General features: G+C 47.4%; 1 protein-coding gene across 7 annotated transcripts in view; it reads left to right on the plus strand.

Moving 5' to 3' along the window:
* The window catches only part of LOC109903936 (probable palmitoyltransferase ZDHHC14), a 96,922-nt gene that overhangs the window by 73,260 nt on the left and 5,772 nt on the right, over positions 1-17,890 (plus strand). For all 7 annotated transcript variants that reach the window (XM_020500959.2, XM_020500957.2, XM_020500956.2 and 4 more), the window contains 5 exons: positions 5,658-5,795; positions 6,999-7,047; positions 8,420-8,522; positions 9,121-9,230; positions 12,894-12,996. In XM_020500959.2, the coding sequence (XP_020356548.1) occupies positions 5,658-5,795; positions 6,999-7,047; positions 8,420-8,522; positions 9,121-9,230; positions 12,894-12,996 (503 nt within the window). The remainder of the gene's footprint in view (positions 1-5,657; positions 5,796-6,998; positions 7,048-8,419; positions 8,523-9,120; positions 9,231-12,893; positions 12,997-17,890) is intronic.

A 17,890-nucleotide genomic window follows, 5' to 3' on the forward strand; every position in this document is an offset into this window, starting at 1 on the left:
CCCTGTGCTCTTCACAGATGAAAGCAGGTTCACACTGAGCACATGTGACAGACGTGACAGAGTCTGGAGAAGCCGTGGAAAACGTTCTGCTGCCTGCAACATCCTCCAGCATGACCGGTTTGGCGGTGGGTCAGTCATGGTGTGGGGTGGCATTTCTTTGGGGGGCCGTACAGCCCTCCATGTGCTCGCCAGAGGTAGCCTGACTGCCATTAGGTACCACAGACTGTCCAGGAGTTGGCGGATGCTTTAGTCCAGGTCTGGGAGGAGATCCCTCAGGAGACCATCCGCCACCTCATCAGGAGCATGCCCAGGCGTTGTAGGGAGGTCATACAGGCACGTGGAGGCCACACACACTACTAAGCCTCATTTTGACTTGTTGTAAGGACATTACATCAAAGTTGGATCAGCCTGTAGTGTGGTTTTCCACTTTAATTTTGAGTGTGACTCCAAATCCAGACCTCCATGGGTTGATAAATTTGATTTCCATTGATCATTTTTGTGTGATTTTGTTGTCAGCACATTCAACTATGTAAAGAAAAAAGTATTTAATAAGAATATTTCATTCATTCAGATCTAGGATGTGTTATTTTAGTGTTCCCTTTATTTTTTTGAGCAGTGTATATACACGGGACGGGACAATCAAAACAGACATCCCACTGCTACGCCATCTTGGATCCATATTGGACATATATTTCTATGTCCCTTTGTGTTTGTGTGCTCTGCATGTACACGTAGCTAAAAGCTGTGTCATGTCACACGGACATCCCTCCATAGGAATGTTTAATAGAGCTATCTACTGCTAGGGTGTTCCCGACCGATCAACCATGGGCCTCTCAGCCTCCCCTCCAGGCCCGCCAGAGCCTCAGTAATCACTGCTCAGCCTCCACAGAGCCACTGTCTCCCTCCTGTTGTGTTCTCCTGTCCTGTACCCAGAGACGGTTCCCATATGGCCAGGGATTTATGGGCTCATTAACGCCTAGCAGAGCCGAGGAAGATAGATGATAGAACATGAGAACAGAACATTTCATAACTCACTGTGTGAATCACCCACCGTGGCGTGTTCTGTTGTGGGGAGGATGGAGCTGCATGTACCCACTGAACAACAACTTTCTCGGATTCCTTCTCTAGCTCCCTCTATCCATCCTTCTCCACCCACCTGCAGTGCAGTCTCTCCTATCCCCTCTGTCTGTCATTCTGACTGTGGCAGAAAAAACTGGCCACTCCCCGAGGCAGTGGAGGAAGAAGCAGGAGGATTTGCTTCTCTCTTCCACACGAGCAGTGAGCCTGCTCTCTCTAGGCTTCTCCTCTTTCTGTCTGGCCTGCCTGAGATTCCGTGACTTGCCTAGGGGTCTTCTCAACCTCCTCGACACAGAACACATGGCTGTGAGGAGAGGCCCTGCCAACTCCTGTCTTCCTCTCCTACTCTACCCAGCTCCCTTCATCCACTATTACCTCCTCGTAACATTCTCTGTTTTTCTTTCTTCCATAAGCTTCTCTCCCAGTTCCCAGATACAGCATGCAAATTCTCGATCATCTTGACATAGCTTGTAGCATGGAGATTTAAACTGCAGGTATCGCAGAGATGTTTATTTGATTCGTGTTCCAAATATAGAGTAATTACACAACAGTTTAAAGCTCTGAACAGTCAGCCTGGTAAAACTACTGAGGGGTGTCTGAACAGTCAGCCTGGTAACACTACTGAGGGGTGTCTGAACAGTCAGCCTGGTAACACTACTGAGTGGTGTCTGAACAGTCGGCCTGGTAACACTACTGAGTGGTGTCTGAACAGTCGGCCTGGTAACACTACTGAGGGGTGTCTGAACAGTCGGCCTGGTAACACTACTGAGGGGTGTCTGAACAGTCAGCCTGGTAACACTACTGAGGGGTGTCTGAACAGTCAGCCTGGTAACACTACTGAGTGGTGTCTGAACAGTCGGCCTGGTAACACTACTGAGTGGTGTCTGAACAGTCGGCCTGGTAACACTACTGAGTGGTGTCTGAACAGTCGGCCTGGTAACACTACTGAGTGGTGTCTGAACAGTCGGCCTGGTAACACTACTGAGTGGTGTCTGAACAGTCGGCCTGGTAACACTACTGAGTGGTGTCTGAACAGTCGGCCTGGTAACACTACTGAGTGGTGTCTGAACAGTCGGCCTGGTAACACTACTGAGTGGTGTCTGAACAGTCGGCCTGGTAACACTACTGAGTGGTGTCTGAACAGTCAGCCTGGTAACACTACTGAGGGGTGTCTGAAGCAGTCAGCCTGGTAACAGTGAGGAGTGGTGTCTGAAGCAGTCAGCCTGGTAACAGTGAAGAGTGGTGTCTGAAGCAGTCGGCCTGGTAACACTACTGAGTGGTGTCTGAAGCAGTCAGCCTGTTAACAGTAAGGAGTGGTGTCTGAAGCAGTCGGCCTGGTAACACTACTGAGTGGTGTCTGAAGCAGTCAGCCTGTTAACAGTGAGGAGTGGTGTCTGAAGCAGTCGGCCTGGTAACACTACTGAGTGGTGTCTGAAGCAGTCAGCCTGTTAACAGTGAGGAGTGGTGTCTGAAGCAGTCGGCCTGGTAACAGTGAGGAGTGGTGTCTGAAGCAGTCGGCCTGGTAAGAGTACCGAATGGTGTCTGAAGCAGTCGGCCTGGTAAGAGTACCGAGTGGTGTCTGAAGCAGTCAACCTGGTAACAGTACTGAGTGGTGTCTGAAGCAGTCAGCCTGTTAACAGTGAGGAGTGGTGTCTGAAGCAGTCGGCCTGGTAAGAGTACCGAATGGTGTCTGAAGCAGTCGGCCTGGTAAGAGTACCGAGTGGTGTCTGAAGCAGTCAGCCTGGTAACAGTGAGGAGTGGTGTCTGAAGCAGTCGGCCTGGTAAGAGTACCGAGTGGTGTCTGAAGCAGTCAGCCTGTTAACAGTGAGGAGTGGTGTCTGAAGCAGTCGGCCTGGTAACAGTGAGGAGTGGTGTCTGAAGCAGTCGGCCTGGTAAGAGTACCGAATGGTGTCTGAAGCAGTCGGCCTGGTAAGAGTACCGAGTGGTGTCTGAAGCAGTCAACCTGGTAACAGTACTGAGTGGTGTCTGAAGCAGTCAGCCTGTTAACAGTGAGGAGTGGTGTCTGAAGCAGTCGGCCTGGTAAGAGTACCGAATGGTGTCTGAAGCAGTCAACCTGGTAACAGTACTGAGTGGTGTCTGAAGCAGTCAGCCTGTTAACAGTGAGGAGTGGTGTCTGAAGCAGTCAGCCTGTTAACAGTGAGGAGTGGTGTCTGAAGCAGTCGGCCTGGTAACACTACTGAGTGGTGTCTGAAGCAGTCAGCCTGTTAACAGTGAGGAGTGGTGTCTGAAGCAGTCGGCCTGGTAAGAGTACCGAGTGGTGTCTGAAGCAGTCAGCCTGGTAACAGTGAGGAGTGGTGTCTGAAGCAGTCGGCCTGGTAAGAGTACCGAGTGGTGTCTGAAGCAGTCAGCCTGGTAACAGTGAGGAGTGGTGTCTGAAGCAGTCAGCCTGGTAACACTACTGAGTGGTGTCTGAAGCAGTCAGCCTGGTAACACTACTGAGTGGTGTCTGAAGCAATCAGCCTGGTAACAGTGAGGAGTGGTGTCTGAAGCAGTCAGCCTGGTAACACTACTGAGTGGTGTCTGAAGCAGTCAGCCTGGTAACACTACTGAGTGGTGTCTGAAGCAGTCAGCCTGGTAACACTACTGAGTGGTGTCTGAAGCAGTCAGCCTGGTAACAGCACTGAGTGGTGTCTGAAGCAGTCAGCCTGGTAACACTACTGAGTGGTGTCTGAAGCAGTCAGCCTGGTAACACTACTGAGTGGTGTCTGAAGCAGTCAGCCTGGTAACAGTGAGGAGTGGTGTCTGAAGCAGTCGGCCTGGTAACACTACTGAGTGGTGTCTGAAGCAGTCAGCCTGTTAACAGTGAGGAGTGGTGTCTGAAGCAGTCGGCCTGGTAAGAGTACCGAGTGGTGTCTGAAGCAGTCAGCCTGGTAACAGTGAGGAGTGGTGTCTGAAGCAGTCAGCCTGGTAACAGTGAAGAGTGGTGTCTGAAGCAGTCAGCCTGGTAACACTACTGAGTGGTGTCTGAAGCAGTCAGCCTGTTAACAGTGAGGAGTGGTGTCTGAAGCAGTCGGCCTGGTAAGAGTACCGAGTGGTGTCTGAAGCAGTCGGCCTGGTAAGAGTACCGAGTGGTGTCTGAAGCAGTCAACCTGGTAACAGTACTGAGTGGTGTCTGAAGCAGTCAGCCTGGTAACAGTGAGGAGTGGTGTCTGAAGCAGTCGGCCTGGTAAGAGTACCGAGTGGTGTCTGAAGCAGTCAGCCTGGTAACAGTGAGGAGTGGTGTCTGAAGCAGTCAGCCTGGTAACACTACTGAGTGGTGTCTGAAGCAGTCAGCCTGGTAACACTACTGAGTGGTGTCTGAAGCAGTCAGCCTGGTAACAGTACTGAGTGGTGTCTGAAGCAGTCAGCCTGTTAACAGTGAGGAGTGGTGTCTGAAGCAGTCAGCCTGTTAACAGTGAGGAGTGGTGTCTGAAGCAGTCGGCCTGGTAACACTACTGAGTGGTGTCTGAAGCAGTCAGCCTGTTAACAGTGAGGAGTGGTGTCTGAAGCAGTCGGCCTGGTAAGAGTACCGAGTGGTGTCTGAAGCAGTCAGCCTGGTAACAGTGAGGAGTGGTGTCTGAAGCAGTCGGCCTGGTAAGAGTACCGAGTGGTGTCTGAAGCAGTCAGCCTGGTAACAGTGAGGAGTGGTGTCTGAAGCAGTCAGCCTGGTAACACTACTGAGTGGTGTCTGAAGCAGTCAGCCTGGTAACACTACTGAGTGGTGTCTGAAGCAATCAGCCTGGTAACAGTGAGGAGTGGTGTCTGAAGCAGTCAGCCTGGTAACACTACTGAGTGGTGTCTGAAGCAGTCAGCCTGGTAACAGTACTGAGTGGTGTCTGAAGCAGTCAGCCTGGTAACAGCACTGAGTGGTGTCTGAAGCAGTCAGCCTGGTAACAGCTCTGACACATTGGACTCCATTATAATGGTCCTCTCCATCTTGTCAGCTCCAAGTCCTCACACAGTCACTCAAGTTCCTAATGGAGGTCTCATAGGATGCTATTATCCATGTGCCCACAGTACCACTCATTCACAGACCAACTCAACTCAGCAGCAGAGTTTGGATAGCCTCCCTCCCTCTCCTCTGTGTAATAGGTTGTGTTTGAATAGGCAGCAGAAGCAGTCTGAAAGAGTAGCTAATCATGCCAGGGCTCAAAGGGAATGCTTACTTCCTGAAATGTACATGTAATGTGGATCACTTCCATTATAATCACAGTTCACATTCTGCCTGGGAGGTTTAGGTAGGAGTCAGGAAGGCACGGTCCTGTCTGTGTGTGACAGGTATTTGTAACTCAAAATAACAACCTTTTAATTTGGCATCAAGTTGGCAACAGTAAACTGTGTGTGGGGCATGGTTTAAACTGTGTGTCTGCGGTGCTTTGAAATGGACTGCTGTTTTCAGAGGCATTACTTTACCTGCCTTTGTACCTGCAGCCAGCTTCCTCTCAATGGCAGGTTGGCAGTGACTCAAAGCTCTAGTAAACTCTTGTTTGTGTGTGTGTGTGTGTGTGTATTTCTTTCCCAATTGTTGTTGCACTTGCTTAATGTGTCTTTAATGCACGTCTTTCTGTCTCTCCCCGCAGAGCGTTTTGACCACCACTGTCCGTGGGTGGGGAACTGTGTTGGGAAGAGGAACTACCGTTTCTTCTACATGTTCATCCTCTCCCTCTCCTTCCTCACAATCTTTATCTTCGCCTTTGTCATCACACACGTCATCCTGCGTAAGTAGTGACCAATAAAGAGCACACACCTCTTCATCCGGTCCTGGTTGTGTTGGAGCAGCCAACCAGCAGGCTGTAAGTGGGCGTTGTGAAGCCCAGCACTATTCTGGCTCCTTACCATCTCCCCCAAGTGTGAGATGTGTGGGTGGGAGAGTGGGTGGGTGGATGTGTGCTGGGCTGGGCTGGGGAAAACGAACAGAAGAAAAGACAGACACTGTTAATCAACAGAGAATATTCTCTGCACTTCATGTCTATTTTGTATCCTTCTCCAGATTGTGAAATATTGACTTTGTGGGCATGGGTGAATCAGAAATAAAACTCTCCCTCTTTCAGAGACGTCTGCGCTGTTAGATTGTCAGCCCCCATCTCGACAACCAGGTTAACAAGCCTCTCTCCTGTACAGCCCATATACTTACCGTCGTCTTCTCAGAGGAGCTGTGGAGGGCACCCAGCTAGAAACACCTGTCACTGTTATGGATGAGACGAGAAACACGGGGATCAATATGTCTCTGGTGACTGAATTTGGCTAGATGGCCATATTGGATTGTGCTCCCTCTCCTCCCCTCTCTAGCCTCCCTTTCCCCAGATGGCAGTTAAAATGGAATGGCAATTAAAGTGGGTGTGATCTGTCTTGCTCAGCCTCGTCATACTTGCTGATGTCGCCCATTTGGTTTGAAGAGAAAAGCTACCGGGTGTTTATGGCGTCTGATATCCAATCCACCCTGCACTGTTCAACGGAAACCTAGACACACAGCACACTCTGTAGGTTTATCACTCTGTTCGGTGCCAATACAGGCAGGTGCCCTCCTATCCGCTGCTCTCTGCACATCCATATACCTACCCTATCTGTCAAAGCGCTTCACTGTAGACTAACGGTGTTGTCTCTTTTTGAAAGAGGCTCTCACTCCTTAGCATTGTGTGAGATTCAGTGTTGGTTTGACATACTGGTCTGTTGTATGTAGTCAGCTTTGAGGGTGTTAGGCCCTATCCCCTACCAGCCTAAAGTACATCTGATTCACTCCGTTCTAAGTCGAGCTCTGTGGCTGACCTAATTGCCAGCTGTAATATACCGGGTAATTTGCCAGTGATTTGAATGCGAGGAATCGGATTAAAGACGATTTGAAAGTTCCTTTTGAGTTTTAATTTGTAAAAAAAAAAAAAAAGAACTGTCATTAAACTCTCTCCTCTTGTCTCTCTCTGCAGGATCCCATCGATATGGGTTCCTCAACACACTCAAAGACAGTCCTGCCAGATATCCTTTCTTGCAATAGTGATCTATATGCAAGGTGTGTGTGTGTGTGTGTGTGTCATGTTACCCTTGATCTCAGGCCTGTGCCATTCCCTGGCAATTGCGTTTACAGTTGCTAAGTGCAAGTGCCAACTTCCACTCCCTGTCTCTGCCATGCTGTGACCTGTTCTGTTCCTCAGCCCCGCTGTGCATGACAGTTGTCCCCGATGACTCCTACTCTGATAGGCTTACATAGCCTCTGTCTCCCAGGCTTTCTCTCTCTCTCCCTCTCTCCCTCCCTCTTCATCTACAGTATATCTCTCTTTGTACAGTATTTGTCTCCCTCCATCCTCCTGCGTTCCAAACAGCCGGATTTGTCCGTGTCGTGTCCTCCCCAGAGGTTGACAGCTGCCTGGGGTGGAGAGGACGAGGAGGGTGACTCTAGCTGACCCTGTGGTTGAACCTGTTGTCATTACTGTCCAAAAGGCTGCAGAAGCTAGCTCACCCGTAGCCTCTGCACAACAGTACTGGGACCAATTTGGTCACGTCACATAGATGTATTTTTCGAATGCTTTTTAGTTACGAATCGTCTTATGGAAAGCCTCGCTATTGTGCCGTCTTTACAACTCTTCTGTAACCTCTGTTAACGCAAGGTCATAGTCACCCCTCCATGCCGCTTATCTCTCAGACGCTTGTAGACGGTATTCTCCATTTCAGTGTCGCCAATAAGCTGCCGGCCAGGCTGCTTGATTTGCGAGCGTCTGTCCCTCTGTCTGCAGGGCGTCATTTGTCTGTGCGGGCGTGCTGCTACTCTCTCTCTCAGCGAGATACGGAGCACGCCGTGCCTGCTGGGGAGGAACCGCGTGGCGGGCTCGGCTGATAACACAGCAGCCACGTCTCCTACGGCAGCACAGAGCTTTCAAGATGAGGCCTGATAACATCTCACCAATCTCCCGTATGTGAATGCTGACCTCTCTGCTTGTCCTTGAGACAGAGAGAGAGAGAGAGAGAGAGAGGAGGTGGCGTGAGAAAGTAATCCTGGAGTAGACAGTCATTTGATTAACTCTGTCTTGCCCAACGTCAGTAAGCCACTGGCTGTATGTGAATGACATCGGCAGCCCAGGGGAAGCTCCGTTACATAACTCCTCTCGTCCTGAGATACCACTGCTCCTTATTCTGATCATGCTATTGGATGCTACTGTTTCGCTGTGCCACCACTGCTGTTTCCAGTCAAATGGACATAGGGCCAGGACAGGCGTTGGCAGCAGGTCTATCCATAGCTGTTGGTACTGTGTGTAGGCTTGTGTCCTTTCTTCTACTCTGCGTTTGACATGTGTCTGTCAGGGAGAGAGAGAGCGGATGTGTGTGTGTGTTGGTTCCTTAACCCTTTGGTCACTGTGCTGGAGGTGGTGGTGTGTTTCTTCTCTGTCTGGTCCATAGTGGGCCTCTCTGGATTCCACACGTACCTGATCAGTTCCAACCAGACCACAAACGAAGATGTGAGTACATGTACACAACACACACACTTCGCGCTACACCACAAATTAAGTAGGTGTTTAAGTGGATTCCTCTAAAATTTGCTGAAGTTCTTGTCTGTAAAACATCCAGTACCTACAAGGTTCCTCCATTCCCCCAGCCTTCTCCTGTCTGCTACCAGATTACACATAGACACTACTAGAACCCCAGCCTTCTCCTGTCTGCTACCAGATTACACATAGACACTACTAGAACCCCAGCCTTCTCCTGTCTGCTACCAGATTACACATAGACACTACTAGACCCTCAGCCTTCTCCTGTCTCCTACCAGATTACACATAGATACTACTAGACCCCCAGCCTTCTCCTGTCTCCTACCAGATTACACATAGACACTACTAGACCCCCAGCCTTCTCCTGTCTCCTACCAGATTAGACATAGACACTACTAGACCCAGGCAGCAAGTTGAGTTTTTCTCTAGAGGATCGATGGTAAGAGAGACAGATCTCTTAGCTTTGACCTCATTTATTTCAAAGCAGTTTGCCTCATCACTCACCCCTTTTTTTTTAGTTTTAAGTGCTCTGTCACTGCTCTCTGTGACTGTTGTGTTTCTGTTTCAGATCAAAGGGTCGTGGTCGTCTAAAAGAGGGAAAGGCAATTATAACCCTTACAGCTACGGAAACATATTCACCAACTGCTGTGCAGCGCTGTGTGGACCCTTACCACCCAGGTAAGGACGGGCCTGTGTGTGTGTGCTTGCCTATGGAACTCTGGCGTTCTTTTTTTACTTCCTAAAAATGTAACACATGGCCAGGGTTTGGTAGGTTACTTTCTAAATGTAATCAGTTAGTTACTATGTACAGGTCCAAAATTGTAATCAGTGGATTACACAAACTTGGTAATGTAATCCGATTACTTTCCTATTAAAGCACTTATGCAGTCTTTTTAATTGTATTCTTACATCACTGTATGCCTAATAGATCACTGTGTTTATTTAATGAAAATAGCTCCAAAATATATATTTTTTAAATAATTTATTTCCCTGAGCCTTTAGCCTGTCTGATCGTGTGGGCGTTATGAAACAAATCTGAAGATGTTTACATCCACAGCCGTGATTGGCTTATAGGATGGTCTAGAGCCCACCCCCTTACCCAGATGAACAGTCAATGGTCTATTATGCTCTGGTCATTGTGATGTCATGATGGGGGCCAAAAGTTCCATCCTAAGCAGGCTGAAATTCCAGGCATTTTAATCCCAAACAGCTCTTCCACAAAAGGCACTTTCATAATTTTCACAATTTTAGTGTTATTTGAACCTCATGGTGTTGAAATGTAATGTTTTTAACTGCACTGCCCCTTGAAGAGGCTTTAGAAGAAGACTAAAAGGATCCATCAAACTCATGTGGCGTGTCATCATAGTGGTCTGTCTTGTGGTCAGACTCACTCGGGTGGAGAAAAAAAAGAAAGTAATTTCCTGCATTGTCAGAAAGCTAAAAAATAGGCCGGTCACAGAGTTGATCTTGCGGGACTAGAGAGCCTGCTGTGAAATCATCTAGCGTCTCTCATTCAGACCTCTGATAGTACCGAGGATTTCAGCACCTCCCAGTGAGATCAAACTATGCAGATGGATAACAGATGTAGTAATCATTGTATCTATAGAATCTTCGCCAATCATGGATTGATTGCTTATTAACTGGCCTCATTCAACACTTCATAGCTGAAACCCCATTCCATGACTATTCAGACCTGTGGTCTGCTTCCCACTCCCAACGTGTCTCTCCTCATGTTCTACACACTCTCTGTGGTGGAGGCTCTGGTTCTACACTCTCTCTGTGGTGGAGGCTCTGCTTCCCACTCCCAACGTGCCTCTCCTCATGTTCTACACACACTCTCTGTGGTGGAGGCTCTGCTTCCCACTCCCAACATGCCTCTCCTCATGTTCTACACACACTCTCTGTGGTGGAGGCTCTGGTTCTACACTCTCTCTGTGGTGGAGGCTCTGCTTCCCACTCCCAACGTGCCTCTCCTCATGTTCTACACACTCTCTCTGTGGTGGAGGCTCTGGTTCTACACTCTCTCTGTGGTAGAGGCTCTGGTTCTACAATCTCTCTATGGTGGAGGCTCTGGTTCTACAATCTCTCTGTGGTGGAGGCTCTGGTTCTACACACACTCTCTGTGGTGGAGGCTCTGGTTCTACACACACTCTCTGTGGTGGAGGCTCTGGTTCTACACACACTCTCTGTGGTGGAGGCTCTGGTTCTACACACACTCTCTGTGGTGGAGGCTCTGGTTCTACAATCTCTCTGTGGTGGAGGCTCTGGTTCTACACACACTCTCTGTGGTGGAGGCTCTGGTTCTACACACACTCTCTGTGGTGGAGGCTCTGGTTCTACACACTCTCTCTGTGGTGGAGGCTCTGGTTCTACACACTCTCTCTGTGGTGGAGGCTCTGGTTCTACACACTCTCTCTGTGGTGGAGGCTCTGGTTCTACACACTCTCTCTGTGGTGGAGGCTCTATCTCCCCTTTACAGTCCAGTTTTCCCCTCTCTGATGAGACAACATGACACGCAGCAGCTCCTCTTAGGCTTGACTGTGTGGTTAACTCTAAGGCTCCATTTCAAAAGGCACCTTATTTCCTATGTAGTGCGCTACTTTGACCAGAGCTTAGGCATAGGGTTCCGGTCAAAAGTAGGGCCCTATATAGGGAATTAGGGTGCCATTTTGGACACGCATAAAGGCATGGTACAGTGCGTCAGTAGCAGGTCATTAACAGTGAGACGAGAAAGTCTCTCCTTGGTAAAACACATGTACAGACTAGGGAGAAATGGAATTAACAGGCCAGAGTGGTTAAGGAGGCTTTTAGCCCAGGGGTTGTCAGTGTGTTTGCTCTCTGTGTGAGAGTCCCAACCCAGCCTCCACTGCCCACAGCATTGCTCACTGGTAATGACTCTACTGGTTGGCAGGGGGAGATCCTCTATGGGCAGGTGGTGGGCAAGGGGGTTGGAGTGTGTGTGAGTCAACAGGCTCTCTGTTACTGATTACCCTACACACACACACACACACACACACACACACACACACACACACACACACACACACACACACACACACACACACACACACACAGGCCTCCCTCAGAGCTGTGTTTCCACTGGAAGAGTTGTTTGTATTCTGTTAGAGCTGATCTGTGTCACTGTTTCATATCATCACACAGCCCCTGGATGTTATCACACACGGCTAGCTCATGACTTCTCTATGTGCTTACACATAACCACACACACCCTTATACAAACACACACACACACACATACACACTATGACAATCCTGTTGCTTAACCTCAGCAGGTTCCTGCCTAACCAGCCATGTCTCAGCCTAGCAACGGTAGTGATCGAACAGAAATAATGATTCACTCCACTGATCTTTGCACGACCTCAATGATTGACTACCAAGAGGAGCGCCTGCATACAGAGTGAGACATTAGGCAGGGCCCAAGTCTCCCCTTCTGGGGTTCCCTGGTGTCTGTCTGTGGCAGCTGTGTAGATTAGGCCCTCTTATTCTTTCACAATATTTGACTCTCTGAAAGGAATTTCATGTGTATTCTGCATCCTCTTAACGTTGAGTTACATTGTGTAAGGATATCTGCCAAGGATTTGAAATGAGAGTATTCAAGGAAATCAAAGCATTTCATTCACAAAATCTGTGTTTATAAGAATCATGGACACTCTTACTGACAGTTGTGGCTGCTTTGTGTGATGTATTGTTGTCTCTACCTTCTTGACATTTATGCTGTTGTCTGTACCCAATAATGTTTGTACCCTGTTTTGTTCTGCTGCCATGTTGTGTTGCTACCATGTTGTTGTCATGTTGTGTTGCTACCATACAGTGTTGTCATATGTTGTCATCTTAGGTCTCTCTTTGTGTAGTGTTGTCTCGTCATGTGTGTTTTAATCCTATATTTTTATTTATTTTTATTTTTAAACCCAGCCCCCGTCCCCGCAGGAGTCCCTTTGGCAGACCGTTATTGTAAATAAGAATTTGTTCTTAACTGACTTGCCTAGTTAAATAAAATACAAATAAATGTAGTTTCGGGCAGGATCACTGCAAAATAAATCTACAGTTTCAGCATTGCTTCAAAGTAGAGTATTGAAATAGACTTGGACCTATGCCTGATTCATTTGTCGAGGAGGTAGGACCCTGTAAAATCAGTTAGAATTATTTTCTTGATTCTACTAAGTTCAATAAAACATTTTAATATCCTGTTTTAATGTCTGGATTCCTTGATTGCATCTGCGTTCTCCAAAACACAGATATTATATAAGGCGTTAAGGAAGGGATCTACAATATTATTAATATCATTGAATGGTTTCCTCAGATATTTTTCTCTCTCTTCAGTCTCATCGACAGAAGAGGCTTTGTCCAATTGGACACGCCGCAGTCCATCCCGCCAACCAATGGCATCACCATGTACGGATCCACCCAATCACAGAGCCACATGGTAAGCCATTCTCCACTCAATCATTTCGAAACCTACTTATGACCATCATGTAATTGAAAACCGTCAAACTCAGACCCTGGTCATCTTAATATGGCTTATGTATTGCCTTCATTACCACATATACTGAACAGAAATGTAAAATGTTGGTTTCATAAGCTGAAATAAAAGATCCCAGACATTTTCCAGATGCAAGAAAATATTATTTCTCTCAGTTTGTGTACAAATTTGTGTACATCCATTTAGTGAGCATTTCTCCTTTGCCAAGATAATCCATCCGCCTGACAGGTGTGGCATATCAAGAAGCTGATTAAACAGGATGATCATTACACAGGTGCACCTTGTGCTGGGGACAATAAAAGGACACTCTAAAATGTGATTTTTAGATGCCACAGATGCCACAGATGTCTCAAGCTTTGAGGGAGCGTGCAATTGGCATGCTGAATGCAAGAATGTCCACCAGAGCTGTTGCCAGAGAACTGAATGTTCATTTTTCTACCATAAGCCACCTCTAACTTATTTTTTGAGAATTTGGCTGTACGTCCAACCGGCCTCACAACCGCAGACTATGTGTAACCATGCCAGCCCAGGACCTCCACATCTGGCTTCTTCACCTGCGGGGATTGTCTGAGACCAGCCACCCAGACAGCTGATGAAACTGAGGAGTGTTTCTGTCTGTAATAAGCCCTTTTGTGGGGAAAACCCATTCTGATTGGCTGAGCTTGGCTCCCCAGTGGGTGGGCCTGGCTGTTAAGTGGGTGGGCCAATGCCCTCCCAGACCCACCAATGACTGCACCCCTTCCCAGTCATGTGAAATCCATAGATGAGGGCCTAATTCATTTATTTCAATTGTCTGATTTCCTTACATGAACTGTAACTCAGTAAAATCATTGAAATTGTTGCATTTATATTTTTGTTCTGAGTATATAGTGCATTTGGAAAGTATTCAGACCCCTTGACTTTTTCCGCATTTTGTTACGTTACAGCCTTGTTCTAAAATTGATTAAATTGTTTATTTCCTCATTCAACCTACACACAATACATCATGATGACAAAGCAAAAACAGTTTTTTTTTGTTGAAATATCACATTTACATAAGTATTCAGACTCTTTACTCAGTACTTTGTTGAAGCGCCTTTGGCAGCCTCGAGTCTTCTAAGGTATGACGCTACAAGCTTGGCACACCTGTATTTCGGAAGTTTCTCCCATTTTTCTCTGCAGATCCTCTCAAGCTGTCAGGTTGGATGGGGAGCGTCACTGCGCAGCTATTTTCAGGTCTCCAGAGATGTTCAATCGGGTTCAAGTCCGGGCTCTGACTGGGCCACTCAAGGACGTTCAGAGACTTGTCCTGAAGCCACTCCTGCGTTGTCTTGGCTGTGTGCTTTGGGTCATTGCCCTGTTGGAAGGTGAACCTTCCAGTCCAGTCTGAGCGCTCTGGAGCAGGTTTTCATCAAGGATCTCTTTGTACTTTGCTCCATTCATCTTTCTCTCGATCCTGATTATTCTCCCAGTCCCTGCCGCTGAAAAACATCCCCACAGCATGATGCTCCCACCACAATGCTTCATCATAGGGATAGTGCCTGGTTTCCTCCAGATGTGGCGCTTGGCATTCAAGAGTTCAATCTTTTCATCAGATCAGAGAATCTTGTTTCTCATGGTCTGAGAGTCCTTTAGTTGTCTTTTGGCAAACTCCAGGCGGACTGTCATGTGCCTTTTACTGAGGAGTGGCTTCCGCCTGGCACCTCTACCATAAAGGCCTGATCGGTGGAGTACTGCAGAGATGGTTGTCCTTCTGGAAGGTTCTCCCATCTCCACAGAGGATGGCCGAACAGTGACCCATCATTGGCTGACTCACCCTGGGAAACCCAGGACACGGTATTGCAGCTGTGCGTGGCAGTGCCAGCCTCTCCAGCTCTCCACTCATAGTAGCCTGGTGTTTCAGCTGTCGTCTTATATCCTGCAACGTATTTAATCTGTAAACAACGGCTCAACTGTCAGCCTTGCAACCTAGCTGGATAAACTATCCCAATCAATCTCTGGGGAATTATGATGACCAGCGGTATCATGGTGTGTTATTGCAATCATCAACATTGGTACTTGGTTTAGGCAAGGGCAGGGTAGGGTCAGAGCGTCGCTCTCTTTTCTCTTTCTCCCTCTGTATACCAATTCTCTCTCTCTCTACATCTCTCTCCGGAGGTGTTCCTGATAAGATGCTGTGCAAGATCTGTTAGGATAGACAGACAAACATTGTTCCTCCCCTCATCATCCCACGCTCGAAAGCCCACAAACAAGGCTGTTTATCTCTCATCTTTTATCCCGCTCAATCCAAATCTATTTAGCCAATCTCATTTCCATCTCTGGTCGACAGATTGGAGCAAATCAACTGTTGGGATTCCAAATAGGGGGTTGTTTATGTTATTATACTCACAGATTTTACCCATGATGCTCTGTGATCTGGCATTATGGCTGGGAAATAGGTCAGCAGGGGGAGGAGGGACTTGTGTGTGTGCACTGTGACAAGCAATGTCATTGTGGACTGTGGTGTGTATGACTCCTTGGCTTTCCCCACTGTCAACAGTCCCTGTCCCCCTCTCGCAAATAAAATGACATGTCGGAGATTTGGGAACCCCAGGGAGGGATTTCTGTGTGTGTGCATGTGTGTATGTTGTGCTCATGTGCAGTGCACTCCCTTTCCCCCTCTGATTCCTACAAGCTATCAGGCAGACTGACTGGACATGCTAACAATCTAACTCATGTTCTCGGAGGCTTTGACATGGCAGAAAGAGACTGATGGATAGAAAGCAAGAAATGGATGATAGGAGAGACAGAGACAGAAACAGAGATGGGGAGAATACATGCTCTTTTAGAGAGAAGGCTCCTACAGTAAAATCATGGAGAGAGTGACTTAAACAAGGCCCTGTCAGCTGACAGTGTAATTGGTGTCGGAGTATCGGATCAAAGGGCGTGAAGCTACAAATGTCACTAGATGACGGACAGGGGGCACTGTTTTGAAGCCACCGCACCTCCATCTTGGCAGTCCCCCACTAATGTAAGAAATGTTCTGGAAACTATAGATATGCATTTATTAATGTCGGCATTAGTTTTTGCTACATTTATTATATTACAAACACCTTAATTATTATGTGAGTTAAACATGTTTAAAAATCCTTAAAGTATCATTTCTTTGATCCACACTACAACAACAAAAATACTCAAATAGATGGTATTTTGTCCTTGAAACATTTTAATTGGAATACATGTAGAATTCCATTCATTCCGAACGCAAACTGCTTCTTTTGGGGAGTGCCAATATGGCCGACCGGTGGCTTCAAAGCCTCTCATTGGCCAATACATAGCAACAGCAATCCAGGGTTTTATATACATTATTGACCGCACCCCACAATCTGGCAGAGAATGGAAGAAAGAGTCTGTCTGGGAGTCTGGTGGCACCTTAGTGAACAAGCCATCGTTTCCCTCCTCGTACATTCTAATGAACAGTCACTACTCGCTACAGTCCTCTGAACTTGAATCCAATGGGCTCTTAGAATAATACAGACCACATAAAATAAGCCCTTGTTAGCGGTGTTCCTGTCCCACTAACTCTGGTCTTATTGAATTGTTCTAAAGATGTGTCATGGCCATCTGGAATGCTTGAGCTGGTTGTTTTGGCTGGGAGACAGGTTTGACATTCCATAACTTTACCACGTGTAGAAATAGAGCCCATCTGTTAAACAGTTATTATTAGTAATATACTGCAGTAATGACTTCCCACGGGGGAACCATTGAAATGTTGCCACTAACATCATCTATCTTTAGTCACCAACTTAGAGAATGTGGTGTGTGCATTTGACAAGACAAGAGAGAGAGTTTACATTGCGAATTGCGCCATTGACTCTTCCATGGTCGTCATGTAAATGGTGAAAGGCAGTCTGTCAGTGTATGTAGGCAAATTGGGGAATAATAATCAAGTGCAGAGAATCCAGTCCATTTCCATACATTTTTATGTATGTTCTCTAAAGACATGGTAGGCTGAACAACAGAAGCCTCGACACCATGGCAACGGTGACATCATGCCATATCACACCATCCGTCACAGGCCCCAGTCAGGAAGTGACCGAGAGAACAGTATGTGCGAGTGAGGTGACATCTAGAAATGGCCATGACCTCTAGTTAAAATAGCATCCGCTTTGTTCTTCCTCTCGCTCTGTCCATGTTCTCTGTAATACTTACCAGCACATCTTTATCTAATTTTTTTCTCTCGCCTTTTCTGTGGTGGCTGGCAGCTATTTTTACACAGCAGAGGCTTTACAGATATAGATTCTGACTTTGGACTGTTTCAACTTGCCAGCTTCTTCTTGAGTAATGGATGACGACACACAGAACTCCATTGTAGACTCTCCCTTTCTCTTCAGTATCTCAGCAGTGTCTACTTGACTGGTGATTGCTAATTCATTAGACGGAATGGCCAACACTGCTCACCTATGTGTCAAACTCATCTAGCTTGAACAGCCCTAACATGAATCAATGTTTACACAGCCGTCATCGTTTTATTGCCTGAAACACTCAAGATAAACGCTGAAAATTCAATCAGCGCATGCCTAAAGTCAGCCGTGATGAAGATACAGAGTAGACGTGCAGGGTTTCGTTCAGGCTAGGTCAGGGTTGGTTGGTTTCCTCTCTCCCTGGCAAGGTGAGAGCTGCTCTTCCTGTAGCCTGCTGAGCTGATGAAAGGTTTACGACCAGGGCTAAACTTATCAGAGCTGAACTTCACTATCTCACAGGCTCATAGCACAGTGAAGCCTGCCAATGTGGGTAATGACAGCCGGCTCATCTGCCCCCTGTTCCTTCACCCACACCTGGGCAGAACAGTGGGCAGCAGTCCCGGACCCAACCTTGT

This window comes from Oncorhynchus kisutch, linkage group LG14 (genome assembly GCF_002021735.2).
Source record: "Oncorhynchus kisutch isolate 150728-3 linkage group LG14, Okis_V2, whole genome shotgun sequence".
Taxonomy (NCBI): Eukaryota; Metazoa; Chordata; class Actinopteri; order Salmoniformes; family Salmonidae; genus Oncorhynchus; species Oncorhynchus kisutch.